At 42.5% G+C, this 19,936-nt stretch overlaps 1 protein-coding gene and 1 long non-coding RNA gene across 5 annotated transcripts in view; one reads left to right on the top strand and one right to left on the bottom strand.

Moving 5' to 3' along the window:
- LOC149859633 (uncharacterized) overlaps positions 1-19,936 on the bottom strand; it is a 125,385-nt gene that overhangs the window by 83,103 nt on the left and 22,346 nt on the right. The gene's annotated exons all lie outside the window — the stretch shown is intronic.
- LOC149859634 (dual specificity protein phosphatase 13B-like) overlaps positions 1-19,936 on the top strand; it is a 49,304-nt gene that overhangs the window by 20,034 nt on the left and 9,334 nt on the right. For 2 of the 4 annotated variants that reach the window (XM_090056627.1, XM_090056626.1), the window contains 2 exons: positions 11,182-11,373; positions 14,461-14,681. In XM_090056627.1, the coding sequence (XP_089912753.1) occupies positions 11,183-11,373; positions 14,461-14,681 (412 nt within the window). In that variant the 5' untranslated portion in view covers position 11,182. Of the gene's footprint in view, positions 1-1,348; positions 1,735-11,181; positions 11,374-14,460; positions 14,682-19,936 lie in introns of those variants that run through there. The other 2 variants (XM_090056628.1, XM_090056625.1) reach the window with 2 other exon arrangements.

Genomic DNA, 19,936 nt, shown 5'->3' with positions numbered 1-19,936 from the left:
ATGCAAAGTTTCCCAAAGTTCAGTGGATGAACCAAACATGACATTCCAAACCCAATATTAGAAGTTTCCTGGTTCCCCCCATTCCAGTCACAGCTCATATGATGATACATGGGCACTAGAAGATTCACTGAGTAAATGGAGGTTACCTCAGTTGGCTGTTCCTTAGACATTATCCTGAATAGCTCCATATCCACACTAGCAAATCTGTGCTCTGCAGTTTCCACACTGGTCTCACTCCTGGAGGGGAGGATATAGTGTGGGCAGGACTCAGGCAGGTCTTTAGCATCACTTTCTCTTTCTAGAGATTTAAAGGAAAAGTACACATGTTCCCACAATACCGGTCTTGCAAACAGGGGCAGAAACACTGACTGAATGATACTATGAAATTCTCTGAGACTAAATCCTTGTCCTAAGTATCAAGTGAAGCTCACAGCTGAGAGCAATATTACCACTTCTGTCAACCTTCCAAACCTCAGGAAACCCAGAGGAGAGGGGTAAAACAAGCTGAACAACATGTTTTTACATACATAAAACAATAGCAAGTACCTCTACTGACCCCACAATCAAACCATCACTTTTTGTTCAGCCTTCCAAAGACCACACAGAGTTTGACTGGAGGGCCAGTTTTATGAAAGGACATGAAAGATGTAATCTTACCTGTAGAAAATACAGTATAATCCTTTTCTTCATCTCAGCTGAAATGGGCAGAAGTAGCTGCTGACACAGACAGAAGCACTTTACAAATAAAACATTTGAAATGAGTCATTAGCAGGTTTTCTTGACAATGACTGCAGCAGCTGGGTAATTTTCACATAAAGCACACTGGACCATTTCCTAGTGAACATCATGGAGTCTCTGGCTCCTCTCCCCTATCAGACATAGGAGATTCTCCTTGAAGTAGGACAAGTGTTTTCTGGGTGAGTAAAAGATGAGTAGTTTGAACTTTTGAATGTCACAACAGAAAATCTTTATCAGCAAGGGCAGTCCTGTGGCCAGCCCTGCTGTTCTGTAGGCCATGCCCTGGCCTACTCTCCTTTCAGAGGTTCTCGTCCCGGGCTGTGTGCATGACATGGTTGCCAAAGAGCTCAATGTGCTGGTATTTCAGCAATACCACTGAAAACTAAGCTGTTAATAGCTTTAAAGAATGAGACCAAAACCTTACAACAGGAGCAGAAGCTGACTGGAAGCTAGTGCAGCATCAGATGCAGGTTTTGGCTCTGCCCCTGGTTACCTAAACCAAAGAGGCAACAGCAGGAACATATCGGACCAGCTGGAGCCTTTGGGTTTTTGCATGACTGTACATGTTGCATGTGCTGCTGTACTGAGTCCTAATGGTTTACCTTTGCCACTCAGATGGATGGGATCAGGAGTGCTCAGCAAGAAATCCCTGTCAGAAACTGTAATGACCCTACAAGCAGACTGCTGGAGGGCCCAGCCCTACAGCCGCTCTTCTGTCAGTTTTTGCTCTGCCAAAAATCCTACCATCTTCAAGGGAATAAGGACTGAAGGAGAATTGACTGCAGGAGCTGGCGTATGCTTCTTCCTTCATTTTCCTGCTAAGAGCCAAGTTCAGGCCCTTAGGGCTCTGAGTTTCTCTTGCTCCAGCTGATGACCTCACAAACACCTAGAGCAGGGGAGGAACACAGCTCCCTGCACAGCTTTAAATGTTTGTGTTTCCCTGCAAATGCTCATGACATCATTGACACTTGAGGACCTGAACTCTGGTCTTGGCAGGTAAAAGCCTTTTGGGTCACCTTACATTGGGGTTCCTGCTCTTGATGAATATTTATTTAACGATTGCTGAATGGCTACAATTAAATGATTGTAAAGCACAGTCTAAAATGCAATGGTAATAAATTCTTAATAGCTGATGCTATAACAACCAGTTACAAAAAATATATAGTAATGTGTAGATTGTTAACACAATGTCTGGGCTTGTTTAATGCAGGGCTTTAAATAGTTACAATGCATGCTATTAAAATGGCACATAAAATTCGTAACTAGTAAATAAAGGGTCCAATTCAGCAACAAAATATTTCCAGGCTTCAGTAGTGTAGAAGCCACAGAAGATTGATTTTTGTGAGCATGCCTCTGCTGTGTTGCCTGTGGCTATATGGACCCCAAATCATACTTAGAGTGGAATTTTTCAGTTCCATTTTACTTACCGCTATGTAGGAACAGATTAGAAACGGGAGTCTGTAAACTCTTGCTCTGTTGCAGTGGACTCAGTTACATGAACAAGAACTAGTCCCGTGAGTAAAGGTTCAAAGGATTAGGCCCCTCTGAACCTTAACTGAACTGTGTGAATCATGTTAATTCATTGTCTAGCAAAAAACAGCTCCAGGCTCCTGTTCCTGCCACTTCACACTGATGTACTGTATTTAAGAGGTCATCAGCCCATTTAGAGCCACTTCAGTATCTTGCTTTTCAGGGTCAGTCACTTTCTGTGCATTATAGAAGCTCAAGTTCTTGTTGCTCAGGTCTTTCACACTCTCCCTCAGCTATATTTAGAGAAACACCCTCAGGTTATATTTTCTACGGACCAAGACATCTGGTCTTCTTCTGCCAGATTGATAGAAAGGCTACATTTATTTTTTGGTAGGACCATAAATATTCCCCCTCAGTTCACATGGAGTAAGGTTCAACTCACTTTAAGTTATGGTATCATAACCTGGTCACATGGACAGGATGCTTAGCACCAACAACGTACTGAAGGACAGGTCTTCTCATGAAAACAGGGTTATATAAAGAGGAACCTAGGAAGTGCCTTCCCACTATACAGGGTAGCAAGAGCAAAGCTATTGAAACAGATTCTGACAAGTCACCCCAGGGCATGTGGTCACCTTACCCTAACTGTGCAGCTGGGCTAAAGTTGTCAGTCTGGGAGCCCCTACTAAATTTGGAAGTGCTATTCAGGTTACATCCTCCAGCTGCTGGAGAGATTTTCTTACAAACAGTTGGCTGCTCAAATACCCTGTGCATCCCTAGAAACTGCCAGTGTCTCGACTTTCAAATCCAGGCAGCCCTACCTCAATCATCACTGTAGTTGATTCATACTGCCTATATCCCACAACATTCCCAGCAATCGATAAATTATGGCTCCAGAGAGACTATCAGGTTAACCAGCAAGAAGGAAGAATGACGATTGCAATACTTGTCATTTGTGCAGAGATGTAACAGATGAAGCACAAACATATGTTACTTTAAAGGAATTTTTCCAAGGGATAGGTTTTCTGCAATCTGTCTATCTAACTTTGAAATACTTGATTGGCATGAACCTGACTTGACCTACTTTGGCCAGGCCCAGGTCTCCAGCCTGGTCTTTTACTATCAGAAATAAAATATAGTCCATCTGAAGTATGTTCAAGATGACATCTTAACTAAGATGACAGGGTTACAGTATGAACCAGTCTGTCAATAAATGAATGCTGAGCATTGAGTTTACCGGGTGAACAATCAATTAAACATTTACTGAACCGAGCAAACTATACCATTCTACAAATATATAGAATCAAATATATAGATATATATTTTAATCACACTAGTAATTCATGGATTATTGAGGCAAGAATATCAATGGACTGAAAACTTCTTTGTTTGACTCAGAAAATATACAGCAAAAGGCTAATGAGGTAATGCTTGCTAAGGGAATGGCTTCAAATTTAACTCATAAGGCAGAATAATTCCTCCAGAATCAAACACAGTATTTTGTAAGTCCTTCTGTCCCTATGCTAGCCCTCAGATGCAGCTTATGGTTTAGAAGAAAGAAACGACACCACCTGGTCATCATTCACCCTGCCCCTGAGTATTGCAACTTTAATACATTAAGAAGAAAGTAATATGAGTTTCCCAGGACTGGGATTTATGTTAAGGAATTTTATGTTCTGGCCCTCTCACATTGCAGTCCCAAACAGTGCTAGATACAATACTGAGAAGCATAGTTTGGTGCATCTGAATACAATTAAAATTGAGCTGGCGTATCTGCAATAATACAGTCCAAATGGGCATACTTTGTTGCTTGTCCCATTCACCCAAATGTTCATGGAAAGATTCTCACGCAAGAATTACCATGAGAAGAATGAAAGAGACAACATGAAAAAGCATCAAAACAGTTTCAAGGCTGTTTTAAAACAATACAATAGAGACAATACACAGTCTCTCTGTGAATAGCTTACTGCTTTGGTATTTATGCCTTCTGTTTCCCCATCACTGCTACTTGTCTCATTCATCTGTGTCTGGTCATTTAGACAGCAAGTTCTTTGGGGCTCATTAGCTCTGATTTTCGCCACCTGGGACACTGAGCTTCCCCAAGCTCATGGGCCCCAATAAAAACGCTAAGGAAATAATAAACAATAATGTTTGGCCAAGAGTTGTAGTGCTAAATGCAGGAATCACCAACCATGCATCTATGACCATGTTGGAAAGGGTGTCAGAGCTGATGATCATAATGCCCTTCAGGTCTATGAAAGGATTGCTCAGTTACAATTCTCCAGCAAAAATCTATTTATATTTAATTAAATTGTATTACACAGTTCAGCTAAAATTACTACTTCAAGTACAAACTGACTCAAAATTAATCTAAATATAGTACTAACTTTTCTCTCGCTTGGTTAAATAATTACTATGATACACTTTCAATAGGGCAAAGACCAGAAATATCTTATATGAATATCATTAAGAGATGGGCCAGCAAGGTTCTTTGGGTAGATGTGATATCTTTTATTAGACCAACTAAACAGCTGGAAAAAAATGTTCTTTGCAAGCTTTTGAGCACAAACACCCTTCTTCAGGCACAGGGAAACTGCTTGTGTTATGTGTTCTCAAATGTAGAAAAGAAGCTAATTTACAACATGCAGGTCTGTGAAAATGCAAATGAGTGGTAGTTTGGAAGACAACAGGTAGATAGGAAGGGAGGAGGGAGAAGGGAGGGAAATGTGTGAAGGAATGTAAGTGGTTATCAGACAGCAGGCAGGTTATAATGTGTCATAAATCTAATGTTTATTTTTAGCCTTTTTGTAACCATTACATTTATAAAGTGAAATGTAAAGGCTCATCTATGAAAGGTGTTTTGTAAATTCCCTTTGAGGATTAGAACTGAGAGATCAGAGAGGGAGTAGTTGTCTTGTGAGAAGTGTGTACCCACAGGTGGTTGGATATTTTGTCTTTGATGGATTTTTGATGTGTGTTCAATCTGGTGTGCAGTTGTTTGGTTTCACCTACATATTGTCCATCATTTGGCCCACTGGATGAGATGTGTTACATTTCTGGAGGTGCAGGTGTAAGATCCAGGAATGGTGGTGGTTTTGTTGTGGGGTATGGTTATTATGGGAGTGGTGGAGTTAAATTGGCAGGTTTTACATTTCTTGTCCTGGCCCGGTCTGGATCCATTGGGTGCGGCTTGGGTCATAGGAAATTTGTTTCTGGTGATGAGGTTAGCAAGGTCCAGTGCTTGTTTGAAGGTTAGGATGGGTTGTTCTGGAAAGAAATCTTTAAGATTTGGGTCTTGTTCTAGGATGGGTTGCAATCGTTTGAGGATTTTTTGTATAGGTTCCAGGGAAGGGTAGTATGTCATAACTAATGGTGTGTGTTTCATGGGGATTTTGCTTTTGTACTGCAGCAAGTCTTTGTGTGGTATCTGGGTGACTCTTTCAAAAGTGCAGTCTATCTCTGTGGAGGAATGTCTTTGTTGGGTGAAAGCCCTTTTGGGATTTGTGAGGTGGCAACTGTGGGTATTCTCCTCAGTGCAAGTTTGGTAGTATCAGAGAGTTTGGCTATATACTACAGCTTTTTGGTGCATTTAGGATGATTGCTGGTTCTATGTAGATAGATATGTATGTCGGTCTGTGGGTTTCTTCTGTATGATGGTTTGTATTTTACTATTCTGGATAATCATCATGGTGTCTAAAAAGGAAATGTTGGTACTGGAGTGTTCAAGAGCTAGCCTGATAGAGGGGTGATGATTACTGAATTTGTGATGGAAATCAATCAGAGACTGCAGGTTTTCAGCCCAAATGATAAAGCTGTCATCTATATATCTTAGGTATAGCGTGAGTTTGATGGTGCAGCTCTTGAATTCTTCTTCCAGGTGGGTTATAAAAAGATTGGCATACTGTGGGGCAATATGGTGCCCATAGCTGTGCTCATGGTCTGGGGGAAGTGTTGGTTGTTGAAATGGGCATTTTAAGATTGCATGGTTGAACATGTGTAAATTGCATCACAAAAAAAGAAGAAGTTAAAAGACTTAAACAAGCTAAAACTAAGAGGGATTAAACTAGTCATTAAATACATATTTTAAAATTATTTTACAAGTAGCTCTGCATAAACACATTGTTATTTATAATCTTTATCCTCTCATTAATTGTTTTAATGTACAACCTCCTCTTCAACAACCTGCTTAGATTACTTTAGTTAGACACAATAACTTCATTTATTTCATTGTTCGGTTTATAATGGGCATTTCAATAAAATGAAACAATTTATTTGCATGTGTGAATTTACTGAGTGAAAAGTGGTATATTAAAACTTGAGCTGAACAAATGGTTTGGAGTGAATAATTTATTCAGCAAATTTTGCCTCATTTTCTGTTTGTAAATTTTCTATGGAAAGCTACTTATTTTCTTCAATGTATTCATTATTGGACATTATATGCAGAATAATCTCTACAAATAATTATCTGTCTGTAAATCATTCACACTTCATTTGTTGCCCTTGTTCCATATTTGAAATTTCACACATACGGGTTAGCTTCCATTGGATACAGAGGTCACATGACATCATTCTAATCTCTGATAGATTCAAGTTGCAGGTGGGAATAAGTTCTAGCTTTTATTTCTGTGAATATAGTATAAGGCTTCTGGCACACATTCTTTTAACACATGCATTGAAGGAGGTGGGATTCTGGGATTGGAGATCAGACCCCAGGCTCATCCTGCACTGGCATGTTAAAAGCTGGGTGTCTGCAGGGCCAGGGCCAGGGCCAAAAATCAGTCACTTGTTGGCCCCAGCCCAGACCTGATACACATTCAATTTAGAGTGCCATTGAAACCAGTCAAAAATATTCTACATTAAAAATGTTCTACATTTTATGGCACCTGGTACCAAATGTAGCACCCTTGCCATTTATGCCACAATTAACATATTAATCATGGCATAAATGTAATCTATAGAAGGGACTTAAGCGTTACCATTTAATTACCACTTAATACAAAAAACTAGAACTTTTGGTTCCAAAATGATACCTTTTATTAGACCAACTGGAAAATGGCAAGAAAATTGTCCTTTTCTGCAAGCTTTCGGAATCAAGGTCCCTTTGTCAGGTTCTGGGAAAAGTGTAGATGTTACAGGGTGGTAATAAGTCCCCATAGGTAGGAAATAAACTTCATTTTTGCACAGAGGGAGCTGAAGATGGAAGGCTGTCCCTCTAGGTCCATGCGAGTGTCTTTGTGAGCTGTGTTGAGTAGCTCTTTGATGTGTTGGTCAGGTAGAAGTCCTTCCCTGGAGGTGTCAGATGGCAGGCAGGAAGGCAAACCCCCCTCCCCCCGTCCAAAAAAAACCAAACCTCTTCCTTGTTGTTCTGCAATGAAGTTTAAAATCCAAAAATGGCATTTTCCAGTTGGACTAATAAAAGGTATCATTTTGGAACCAAGAGTTCTAGTTTTCTGTATGTCTTTTTGTCTCAGACAAACATGGCTACCAAGTACATCCATTGAATATTCATAGCTTTCAACTTGTTTGCTAGAATAAAAAAGTGAGTCTGAGCATAGCTGAAAGGTACGGCATTTGAAGATTGTTTTGGAGAGATCCATCCAGCTTACCTGGGAAATCTAGCAATTAATCTTTTATTTATACTTGGGATGCTCTTCTTATAAAACAGGGGTATCAAACTCAACTGGCCCCCTGGGTCAGATGAGTGGTGCAGGGCCAGTCCACAGGCCAGATTGGGCCCATGGACCAAACTTCCCCTACTTTACTCTCCCTGTCAGCACACATGGTGCCTGCTATGGAACCTGTACCACATGCAGTGCCCATTCCAGCCAGTCCAGGATCTGGTCCGCATGCGCTATACCTCCTGGACTGATCCAGGCAAGTGCCACGTGCAGCACAGTCCTGGACTGGCCAAAGTAGGTGCCACATGTAGCACAGATCCCAGACCAGCCAGAGTGGGTGCCACTTGCAGTGTGTCCGAGGCCCCACATTCAAAGCAGGGCTGGAAGCATGTGGGCCAATTCAGACCCAAGGGAAGCACCAGATGATGAGGCTAATGGGGCACACAACAGGGCTAAAAAAGTGTTTGCTCTGATGAGGTATGAAAGTTCTTATGTTCCAGGACTAAGTAGAACTCATGTTTCACTGAACTTCCTAGTCAACATGCTTCTACTGTCTCCTTGGAAGACCATTCCCTGGAGATAGCTGAATCAGAACTTTTCCCAATATCTCTAGTACTAGGGCAGTTCTGCCAGATACAGCAGTGGTAAAAGCATTAATAGGAATAATGATGATGTTTTTACAATGGTATTATACTCTGAACAGGGTTAGATGATGGGATGATAAAAAGGAACGCTTATGCCTGCCACCCCGGGAAGGAAATGTTCTCATGGTAGCCCAGCAGTCTGGAATCTGCTAATGTAGAAAAGTTCTTTTGGGAGAGGCAACGTCTCCACAATGCAGTCAATTCCTGACATCTCCGTGGAGGCTGTCAGTAATTTGAAATAACTCTAGTGGGTTTATGACATAGGCACCTCTCTACTGAAATTCAAGCGGTCTCTTGTCTCTTTTTTAAGAAAACAAATGATTGTTATTTTGAAAAGCTGCCCATTCCTAATATAATTAAATGGTGTGATTCCTGGAGGGACCACAGAAGTGAGTTGGAAGTTATAAAGCTGCCTCTATCTCAGTCTCATTTGGCAACACAATCCACATGCTGCTATCCAAAATCCTCATGAGACTCCACTACTACAGGAAACCTCAGATAAGCAAGATAGACCAGAGCTTTTGGCTTCCCAAGCAAGGCTTGGCAATACTGAAACATTTTATATGAAAAGAAAGAAAGCAGAAAAGATAAAGGTCAGCAGTAAATAGCAAATGAAGGCCAAAACATTTGAAAACAGTCTATGATTCAGAAGTGCCTCAGATCAGTCTTTAGCCAAACCACATGGAATGGGATTTGTCGAGAAAGGGAAGGTATTGTGGGCAGGGCAGGATCAGAAGCAGCTCTTATTCTTGAAGTTCCTACATGGAATGACAGATGGTCTTGTAGTTAAGACACAGGAAATATGACTACTATTTCTGCTGCAGATGTCTTGTGTAACACCAGGCATGTCGCACAGGTGTTGGAGATCACCAGCTGTAGCCTGGGGTAGAATTGGACAAGTAGCATGCTACTTCTAAAATACCAGTTTTTGGTACTGGACTAACCAGCTGCCAACAGCAAATATCAGAATAAAAGAAGCATATTTGTTATAGGATTTTCAGGTCTCTCTGTTTTTCACAAAGTGTTCAGAAAAGCACAAAAATATCTGACTTTTTATGCCAAAATTCAAATTGGAGATAAATGGTCCATTTAAAGAAGGATACTATTTTTTAACTCATTCCAGAGAAGAGTTACACTATGGCAGAGTGATATCTACCTTGGAATATTTGTCCCAGAGTTGAGAAAAATAGGTTTTCCCATATAACTCAGTTGTCACTACCTTACCTTACTTTCATTCCACTGGAGAAGAACATTCTCCCGAACAAAACAGTGTCTGTGCAAAGTAGTAGTGGAGGATAGAAGCATTTCTGACATTCGGTTTAAACACAGTGAGTTAAAATTAAAGGGAAAAAAGTAACAGTAAGTGCTGGTAAAAGAACCTGGAATGTTCCCCACAAAGACCCGTAATCACCCAAAGATCACATTCAGCCTAGTCCATGCAAAGCAAGCTTCTGCCTCACTAAGTAACAAACGTACCTTAACCATGTCCTATAGGGATCAGCACCTGGGGCAACTCAGAAGACTTCATGCCCATTCAGTCTTCTGTCTCTGAGAGTGCCAGCAACCAATTAGAACCATCTGTGTTGCGGCTACTTGTTCAGTTTAGTTTCTAGAGCCAGGCAAAAACCATGGATGACTTTTTATTTTGAAAAATGTGTCAAAATTCCACCAAAAATACTATTTTTTTCTGAAAGTTAAATTAATTTAATGTGAAACACCCATTGCATATTGTAAAAAGCTACTTATTGTAACAAACTGCCTGCGATGCAAGCCATGAGGCATGAGCTAAAACTTAAAGATTGTCCTAAAAGCTTGCAAATAATTTTTCCAACTATTTGAGTTGGTCTAATAAAAGATATTGGATTTGCTCAAAGAACCTTGTCTGCCTGTGTCCTTAGATCAACACAGCTAAAAGCTGTACCCCTGCCAATCTTCTGAGGCATTTTCTCTTCTGTTATCTCCAGGAAATATTGTTGTCAGTGAGTTGGTAGTCATTATAGACCACCCCCCCAGGCTCATGCAATCAAATGACCAGGATGAGAAGAGAGAAGATGGTATATAAGCAATGATCTGCCCTCCCCCCCAAAAAAACATTTTTATTGTGGTATCATAATACATTGGAATTAGATAAAGTAATGACCTTAACCAGAGTTAAAGAATCCTAAGAATTATCCCCAAATCAGTCTCTGAATAAAGAACCAAGGAGGCAAGACAAATATACCATGCAGGAATTGAAGAACTCCAGAGACAATCCAGGCTTATGGTTTGATTTTCTATTTGTATTTGTAACATTTCTTTGAATGCTAGAGGAGAAACGTAAGTGGAATGATTTCCAAAGTGCTAATGTGTGAATGCCTGGAAAGTCCATGATTATAACACTTCTATTCTGCTCACACAGTTTCTTCCTACCACAAACATTTGTAATTAGAACAGGGAGTAGTACCATTACTTACCCCTGGAAAGAATGAATAAATATCTTATCACAAAGCTCTCCTTACTAGTGAATACATTACAATTTATATTATAGTAATGGACAGGAACCCAAGTCATGGACTGAGACCCACTGAGCTAGATTTCATGTAAACATGGAACAAAATGTCAGTCTCTGCTCCAAGGAACCCATTACTGTAATGACAGGTGAGTTTTTGGAGTAAAAGGAAAATGATGTTCTGTCTAAACAGGCTGAACAATGTCTTCTTTCTGTATTTCAGAATGGCATGGGTTTCACTCCATAAAGATGATTTACTGCGCCCAAAGATACGAAGTGCTTCAAGTCTGCCATCCCAAAAACAGAGCAATTATCAAACACCTCCTCTGGAAGAGCTTCAGCGCCTGCTTTGGGCTCACAAACCTTCCACAGGCCATGTGAATGAAGTCTGGCCAAACCTCTTTGTGGGAGATGTGTAAGTGAGACGGTATTCAGTAGAGCCATTCAAAAGAGACCCAGCTCAGATAAAAACTAGGAGATAAGTGGGGGCAGGTCTCTGAAATGCAATCCCTTGAGAATGAAAGGTTTAAAAATCAGCTAACAAGGTCTAAACCAGGGGTGGGCAAGATATGGCCTGCAGGCCACATCTGGCCCACTAGGCTATTCTATCCAGCCTGCGGGGCCCCTAAAAAATTGGTAAATTTATATTTATTTGCTCCTGGCTGCCTGTCAAAGCTGACAGGAGCCAGGGGCAGTAGGACCCAGGGGGAGCCTTCAGCAGAACTGAGCAGCCCAGCCCCACCCACCCCCTGCCATTTCACTCTCTTCCTGCCCTCCAGCACCTGACTGCATTACTGGACCAGGGAGCACAAGGCTTCACTGGTACACGTGTATAGGCAGGGGCAGTATATCTCTGTGCAGACAGGGGTAGAGTGTCTGTGTGTGCAGGCAAGGGCAGTGTATATGTGTGTGTGTGTTCACAGGGTGACTCTCACACACACCCCACCATACATATGCGCCCACACCATGCCTTGCCATACATGCAGACCCCCACATCCACACCACCTCATACACCCTAGCCACTCTCCCCCCACCCACACCCCACATCCCCCTACACACCTATATGCACCCCTCACAATATACAAGAGTAAGACTTTATTTTAAGCTAGTGTGCAATCACCTCTATGTGCACTTCACAAACACATGTAAATAAGGACAAAAGTATTTTTTGAAATCAAATTAATCCATGCTGTAGATGTTTGCTTTTTAGAATATAATTTGGTATTTTTCTAGTTCTTAAGTTTGCAGAAGGTAAGATTCTGAATGATAGCCAGCATGGCTTCATCGCAGGCAGGTCTTGCCTTACCAACCTCATCTTCTATAACCAGGTAACTCACCACCTGGACACAAGAAAGCAGGTTGACATTGTATACCTTGACTTCCAAAAAGCCTTTGATCTAGTATCCCATGATGTCCTCATGAGAAAATTGGAGGATTGTGGGCTTAACTCCAAGACAGGTGGGTGAGAAACTGGCTGCAGGATAGGACCCAGAGAGTCATAGTGAATGGATCTGTGTTATCCTGGCAAGAAATGGGCAGTGGCATCCCACAGGTCCAGTACTTTTCAACATCTTTATTAACAATTTGGTGAAGAGCTCACTCGCAAAGCTCATGAACGACACCAAATTATAGGGAAGTGTGGTCACATTTGAAGATAATCTACAGATACAGGCGGACCTAGATGGGCTGGCAGGTTGGGTGGATCAGAATCTGATGAAGTTCAATGTTGAGAAATGTCAAGTAATCCACCTTGGGATGAGCAACCCCCAACACAACTACGGGCTTTGTGGCACCACACTGACTAGCAAATGAAAGCAACCTGGGGGTAATAATAGACCATGGTATGAATATGACCGACCAGTGTAATGCTGTAGCCAGTAGGGCAAACAATAATCTAGCGTGCATCGATCGATGCATCTCCAGCAAAACCAAGGAAGTGATTCTTCCACTCTACTCAGCACTAGTGAGACTGCAGCTGGAGTACTGCATCCAGTTTTGGGCACCACACTTTAACAAGGATGTGGACAAGCTTGAGAGAGTCCAAAGAAGAGCCACCCATATGATCAGAGTCTTACACGGCAAGCCATTCAAGGAAAGGCTGAGGGATCTGGGACTCTTCTGCCTGAAGAAGAAAAGGCTGAGAGGGGACTTGGTAGCAGCTTACTGCTACACTAAGGGAGAACATCAAGGGCTCAGTGAGCAACTGTTCACCAGGGCACCTGAGGGGAAAACTGGGAGTAACATTCACAAACTCCTGGAAGATCAATTCAGGCTCAACATTAGGAAAAACTTCTTCAGAGTCAGGGTGTCCAGACTGTGGAATAAGTTTCCTCCAGAGGTGGTGCAATCACCTACTCTGGAAATCTTCAAGAGGAGACTGGACAGTCACCTTTCTGGGGTCACCTGACCCCCAGTTATCTTTCCTGCTTGGTGCAGGGGGCTGGACCCAATTATATTCCAAGGTCCCCTTCAGCCTTACAATCTATGAATCTATGAAATGGCAAAACCCCTTGCTGAAAGGAGTACTTCTGGGGACAAGGGGAGGGACTTTGGGTGGCATAGGTCAGGGGTTAGGGAGCAGGACTTCTTGTCACAAGACGGCAACCAGGGGGCGGGTACCTGTCAAGGTTGCAAGGCCACCCATGTGGCCCTCAACAGCTTGCCAAAAATCGGTAAAGCAGCCCTCCACCTGAAATAATTGCCCACCCCTGATCTAAACCCTATGTCTGGCTCAATGGTACTTAGGATCCAAGGCAGTGGGGTAGTGAAGGCAGCCTTATACTCCTTCATGCCCCTTCAGTGAACATGGGTCTTTCCTCAGTATTGGTGCATGCATCGGTAGCTCAACTGAGGTGGTGAGAGAGACTGGGGCAGCATCCCTGGCCTTCTGGTAGCCAGGGTTTGAAGCAGCACAAAAAGAGCCACCACCACATCTGGCAGGTGACTGTACAATTGTCACAAAGAGTGCAGCATCCAGTGCTCCCTCATGTGCCAAACCTCCCCTGTTATACAGCTGCACTACATCACTATGTGTCAGAGCAGTAGGAAGTACAATTTTGGTGCTCAAACAATATTGATCATCTGGCTTTTCCCTTGAGCCATTAGCACAGCCAGTTGCCTGTAGTAGTGAGCTCTTGATCAATATTTGATAAGCGATATATCTCACCTATACAGACAAAAACCCAAGTCAGTCTTGCTAGTATAGATGGTTGGGAAACACTTCCAATTTCCCCATGAAAATGTTTGGCCAAAAATGAATACCCTCCCCTCCCAACAGCACCCCCCCCCCCCACAAGTTTAGGTGACAATGTGATAGAAAACTCTTGACCAGTTCCAATGGCTAGACAGCACCTAGCACAATTTTGCACTATATTTTTAATCCTTAGAATAACACAGCCACATGGCAGCCCCTTCTTTTATATTTTGTTCAAGGTTTAGGTAGGGCTGCAGAAAGAGAAATGCCCGCAGCACACCCTGAGTAACCCAGCATTCCCTCTTGCAGGTATACAGCTCGTGACAAAGATCAGCTGCAACAGATGGGCATCTCCAACATTGTGAATGCTGCCGCAGGCAGATTTCACATCAACACTGGAGCCAAGTTCTACAGAGACCTGCCTGTGGATTACTATGGAGTAGAAGCAGATGATGATCCAAATTTTGATCTCAGCATTTACTTCTATCCTGTTGCTAGGTATATAAGAGCTGCACTAAAGTCTCCAAGAGGTAACACCACCAGTATCCGTATTATATTGCTTTAGCACAAATCAAGTCATTAACCCAAACCAGTTCCTTATGAGAACTGAAATACCCAATCCACTCAGTGACCCAGATACCACCAAATGCTCATAGCTAATCAGATACCACAGCTATCTCATCAGCTATAAAGAGAAGATGAGCAGCTTTGTACTCAGATTTCAGCTCTGCCAAGAGAAGGAGATACACAGTTTTACGCCCTTTGGAATCTATTTCTCTATCCCCTACTCTGCTTACAACCTACTCCTCATAGATGACCAGTTCCAAAATGTACTTCCAAGATTTACACTGACCGCTGTAGGGTTTATATCAGGTCAAGCTCCCAGAATATGGTATTTAGAGATCCAAATCGTAGACACCAGGACTCAAGCAGAGTGGATGAGTTGTATACTATGGAGAAAAAATACTGGCAAGAGCTGGTGTGACTACCACTAGATGACAACACAGGGAAAGGGACCTTTTTAAGAGTCATTGTGTTATATCTTGCCACAATATCTAACAGTTACAAAAATATCTAGGCCTAGTTATTGTGGAGATTCAATGATCAACAGCCTTCTTAACTGTTCCTATCACTTGTGGAGTTGTCTTTCACCGGGGTTCAGATTGAAGCATCAAGAGGCATTAGATTACCATTGCTAAAAAACATACATGTGTTGTTAGCTCCAGATTACAACTTCCTTCTGTATGGCCATTTCTAAGTTCTTATGTTTAGGAGTAAACATCAGCAGATTTATAGAACCAGAAGTCAAAATTTACGCCCACCTCATTCCCCCCCCACCCCTGACACACTTAAGAAAACAGATAGAATTCTTGCTTTCCATAAGCATCTTCTGTAATGCTAGCAAACCAGCGTTGTGCTTAGCATAACAATAAGGAGACTAGAAGATATATGCTAGGGAAAATTAATTAAAAAGAACTGTTTTTTTTTCCAAAACTTCAGATGGGTTATCAAGGTTGCAAGGTGATAGAAATGTTGCCACTTCCTGATCAGCTTTAGTCTCTTTACATCCTGTAGTGGAAAGGAGCTTGCATTAACTTTCTGCTAAGACTGTCTCCAAGTCAGCTATCTCTGGAGCCAGAATGCTGTGCCAGAGGTGTAGACTGCACAACAAATCTGGCCTATTAAGTGCAAATCTGTAGTGGGACGATTATTCATTGTGCCATAAAACCTTAATTTTCATGCTCAAAATCCAGTGATCAAAGACTTATATAGAGGACAACAATGCACCTAAAGCCTTGTTCTGGGTCTGTTATTGTGAATTTTTGCAACAATATTGGCTTAACAAAAGCAGAGAAATAAGAGCAATTATAAACAGTTGCCTTTGACTTCTTAGTGGAAAACTGAGATTCATGTATGTAACCAAAAGCATCAAAGTTCAGTGAAAGACCGCTTCCTACTCCAGCTTGGGCTATTTACAGTTGAAGTGAGTACTGGAGAAGCTTCATGTAGAGAGAGAATCCATACATGATTCTGATATAGGGCAAATACTAAACAGAAAAAGGGGAGACAATTTTACCCACAAAGGAAAAGCGAAGTATTGGTGGGTGCATGCTTGAACAATGAAAAGGGAAAATTTAAGAAAGTAAGCCCTATTGATACAAGATAGAAATGCAGTATAGGTATGCAGTAAGAGTAGATGAAGTGTTCACAGCCGGAATGGAGATTTAATTCCCCTTCTTATGCCTACTGATAATACTTTGCTGAACTCCCCAAGTCCATCTGGCAGCAGGAGTCCTGGGAATGAAAAGAAAGCCAATTTCAAATACATACAATCCAGCTGTTGCTGACATTCATTGTTTTAAAGAGAGGGGAACCATTTGGAATGTATGTGAAAAAGATGCTCTGGAAGCATAATTCCCTGTGCTACAAAAACTTAGCAGTGAAATACCAAAGGTCTGTGTAGGTGAAAAGGGATAAGGGATTTGTTATGAACATCATCTAGAAGAAGGGAAAATAAGCTGCATTTATTTAAAATAAGTGATGCAGAACAATATATATGCACCAGGTGGTATGAGATCCATTCATTTAAAAGTCATGATGTAAGAAGGTACTTTTTCTTGATTGAGAAACCATTCAAGAAAATGCCCACATAATTACAGCCAGCTAGCACAATAATGCTTTTTAAAAGGGATTTTATTAACTTACTCATCTGGGAAGATACTGGGTCAAGCTTAAGAATGTGCAAAGCAAAAACACACTTTTTAAAAAATAAAAAGCCGGAACTCAAGTCCTTTCTTCTTAGTATGACATGAAAGCTATACTTCTCCTTATATCTGAAGCCAGGCATAAAGCCACTGTACCTCCAGCAACTTCAACAGGCTCACTCTGGATTTACACTAGCATAACTAAAGCAGGATAAGGGTTTTGTTTTTAAAGCAATTCCACTGCTTCTCTGATACTAGAACCTAATGATGGACTGCTGTGAGTATTTTACCCCTAAATAGAAACTGTTGTCTTTATCTCCTTCTCACCCTACTATTTTGGAGCTTAGGTGGCTAACGTTCCACCTGTTGACGTCAATGTGCAGAGTTTTCTTTACCATAGAGAATAAGGGATTCTGAGGCTGCTGTAGCCAGGCCACATAACCATAATGAACTTTTTGGGCTCATGCTTTGCTTGAAAACCACCCATCAGGAGATATGTCATCTTTGGCTTCAACTGACAACGTAATGATGAGCAGCTTGAGAATCCCCATTCTTGGATCAGCAAGATCCAGAAGTGAGATAAATTACTTCCAGATAAATTAATTCATACAGCCATACTAATTTAGACATTTCTAATCTGTAATCCATTACTGAACTTGTTTACGTGAGACAGGAGAAGTCACTAAGAAAGAATGACACTATGAATATTGATTTTGGCCCCTTGCATGGGTCTGTGTGCAATTTGAATTTTTTCAGAATCTAACTAAATTCAAATACAAATGTGCATATTTTGATAAAGTCTGTGGTGGGAACAAAAATAATTTGTAAACACAGATGAGAGAAGGTTATGGAAAATTATTAGACTAACAACATGCATACAGAAAGTTTTGCAAATAGAGAATTTTTCTGTTATTGATCTCTGAACATATTTAAAATAGGCAGATGAAAAACCATCCATTAACTCTAATATCAACAACTGTAGCTAGCCACTGTCTGAAATCTATCTCTGAGGTCCCTTCCAATCCCAGTGCTCTGGGGGGAGGGATGGAGAAACAGCATATAAGGTTCTGTGTGGAGCCTTTCTCTGCCTTTTGTGAGCTGTCTGGAAGCAACAGTGTGTGAAAGGTACTGGCTGGCTGCAGTGACTGGCTTCCTAGTCAGTCTCTTGCTAGTCTCTCTTTCTGGAAAGGTTTGGATAACCTGTCCAATATATTACAAATAGAAGATATAGTAAGGAAATAGAAGACGGTATAGTAAAGACATAGAAGATATATTACACACACACACACCTATATTAAACAGATAGAAGATATATTACACACACAGACATTTTCCAACACAACGAACATTATGAAGCATGCTGGAAAGGCAGGTGCCAGGTCTTCTGGCTGGGGAGTGAGAGGGGCTAGATAGGGTAGGGAAACAGCTGCAAGTCCCCCTCCCCCAAAACTTAGATTCACCCTCTTCCCTAGCAGCCATGAGGCTTCTGCTGCGAGTGGCAGCAGGGAGGTGGGAGCAGTGTCTGTACCTGTCCCACCTCCACTAACACCAGCAATAATAATAACCCCCAGTACGACCATGACAAGCACCAGCATGACAGTCTCCTGCACCCCAATTTCAGTTACCAGCATGAGCCTCCCAGTGCCAGAGGAGAATCTGGATCTGGAACCAAGGGAGCTCAGTGCCATAGCCAGGGAAATTGTGGGGAAGGAGGGGGAATCTGAATTTGTACTCCACTCCCCTCAGAGTTCCCCTAGAGCCTGGTCTCCTTCCCCAGAAGACAGTTTGGAGGGGTTTGAGGTTGTGGAGGCAAGTGGCTCAGCCAAGTCAGCTCCTCCTGTTGTGCCTCTGCCTGCTGAGGAGGGGGATAAGGCAGGATCCACACCCGCACCCCAGAAGCTAGGGGTAGTATAGTGTGGGATCATTTTGAGGTGGTAGATGATCCCAAGTATGCTATCTACCTGCACTGTCAATTCAAGACCAGCTGGAGCAAAGATGAGAAACACTTCAGCACCACGGGGATGCTGATGCATATCAGGAGAGACCACCCCCTTGCCCTTGCTCCTCCTCAGCCTAGCCTACAAGGAGTACTTGATGGAGCAGCTGCACAAGACAGGTCTGCAGGTTGCCTTACACTTCACCTCAAACATCTGGAGCAGCTGGGGTGGAGCTCATGCCTTCCTCTCCCTCGCAGGGCACTGGTGTGATCACAGTCAGGCCATTGGTGGGCTCTCCTTCAAGTGGAGGTGATGGATGACTCCCACACAGCAAGGGAGATTATGGTGGCCATGAACCACATGGTGCAGGAGTGGCTCGTTGGGGACAGCGAGCTCACCCACGTTTTCATGGTCACCTCAATGGGGCCAATATGGTCAAGGCATACCTTGATGCCAACTTTGTTAGCATCTGCTGTGTGGCACAAATCCCACCTTATAGTCCGGGACACCTTGGAGGGGGACAGGGCTGCCAGTGAGGGAACTGTCACAACCAGCCAGATCACTTAAAAGTGCAGGAAGGTGGCAGGCTACTTCCACTGAAGCGTCAAGGGGGGCAAGATGCTGCGGGACAAACAGGCAAAGCTGAGTATCCTGCAGCACAAAATCATGCAGGATGTGGAGACTCAGTGGAACTCCACATACTTGATACTCAAAAGGCTGGTGGAGCAACAGAAGGCCATCCGTAAGATGGCCTTGCTCAGGGAGATTAGGATCAGTGGCCCCCTTAACAAAACAGGATGGGATACCATCTCCCAGATCTTGGTGGTCCTCAAGCCATTTCTTGAGGCCACCGAGAGCCTCAGAGATGGCAATGCCCTCCTCAGCCAGGTAATCCTCATAGTGAGGGAGCTTCTGAACCAAATGGAGAAGTTCCAGCGGATCGATGTTCCTGGCTGGGGCAAGCCACTGTCACCAGAGGTGCAGGCACTTGTGAAGCGGCTGAAGGAGGGCATCAAGAAATGGTTGTATCTATTGCGGGCCAGTATGGTCCACGTGCTGGCAGCCATGTGCAACCTGAGGGTGAAGGGGAGTGTGTGTGTCAGCAAAACCCTGGATCACTGGACAGAGGTGGTAGTGAAGAGG

This window comes from Crocodylus siamensis, chromosome 7, assembly GCF_052110815.1.
Source record: "Crocodylus siamensis isolate JL-2025a chromosome 7, ASM5211081v1, whole genome shotgun sequence".
Lineage (NCBI taxonomy): Eukaryota > Metazoa > Chordata > Crocodylia > Crocodylidae > Crocodylus > Crocodylus siamensis.
The sequence above is the reverse complement of the archived record's forward strand: the minus strand, read 5'-3'. Positions and strand labels throughout refer to the sequence as shown.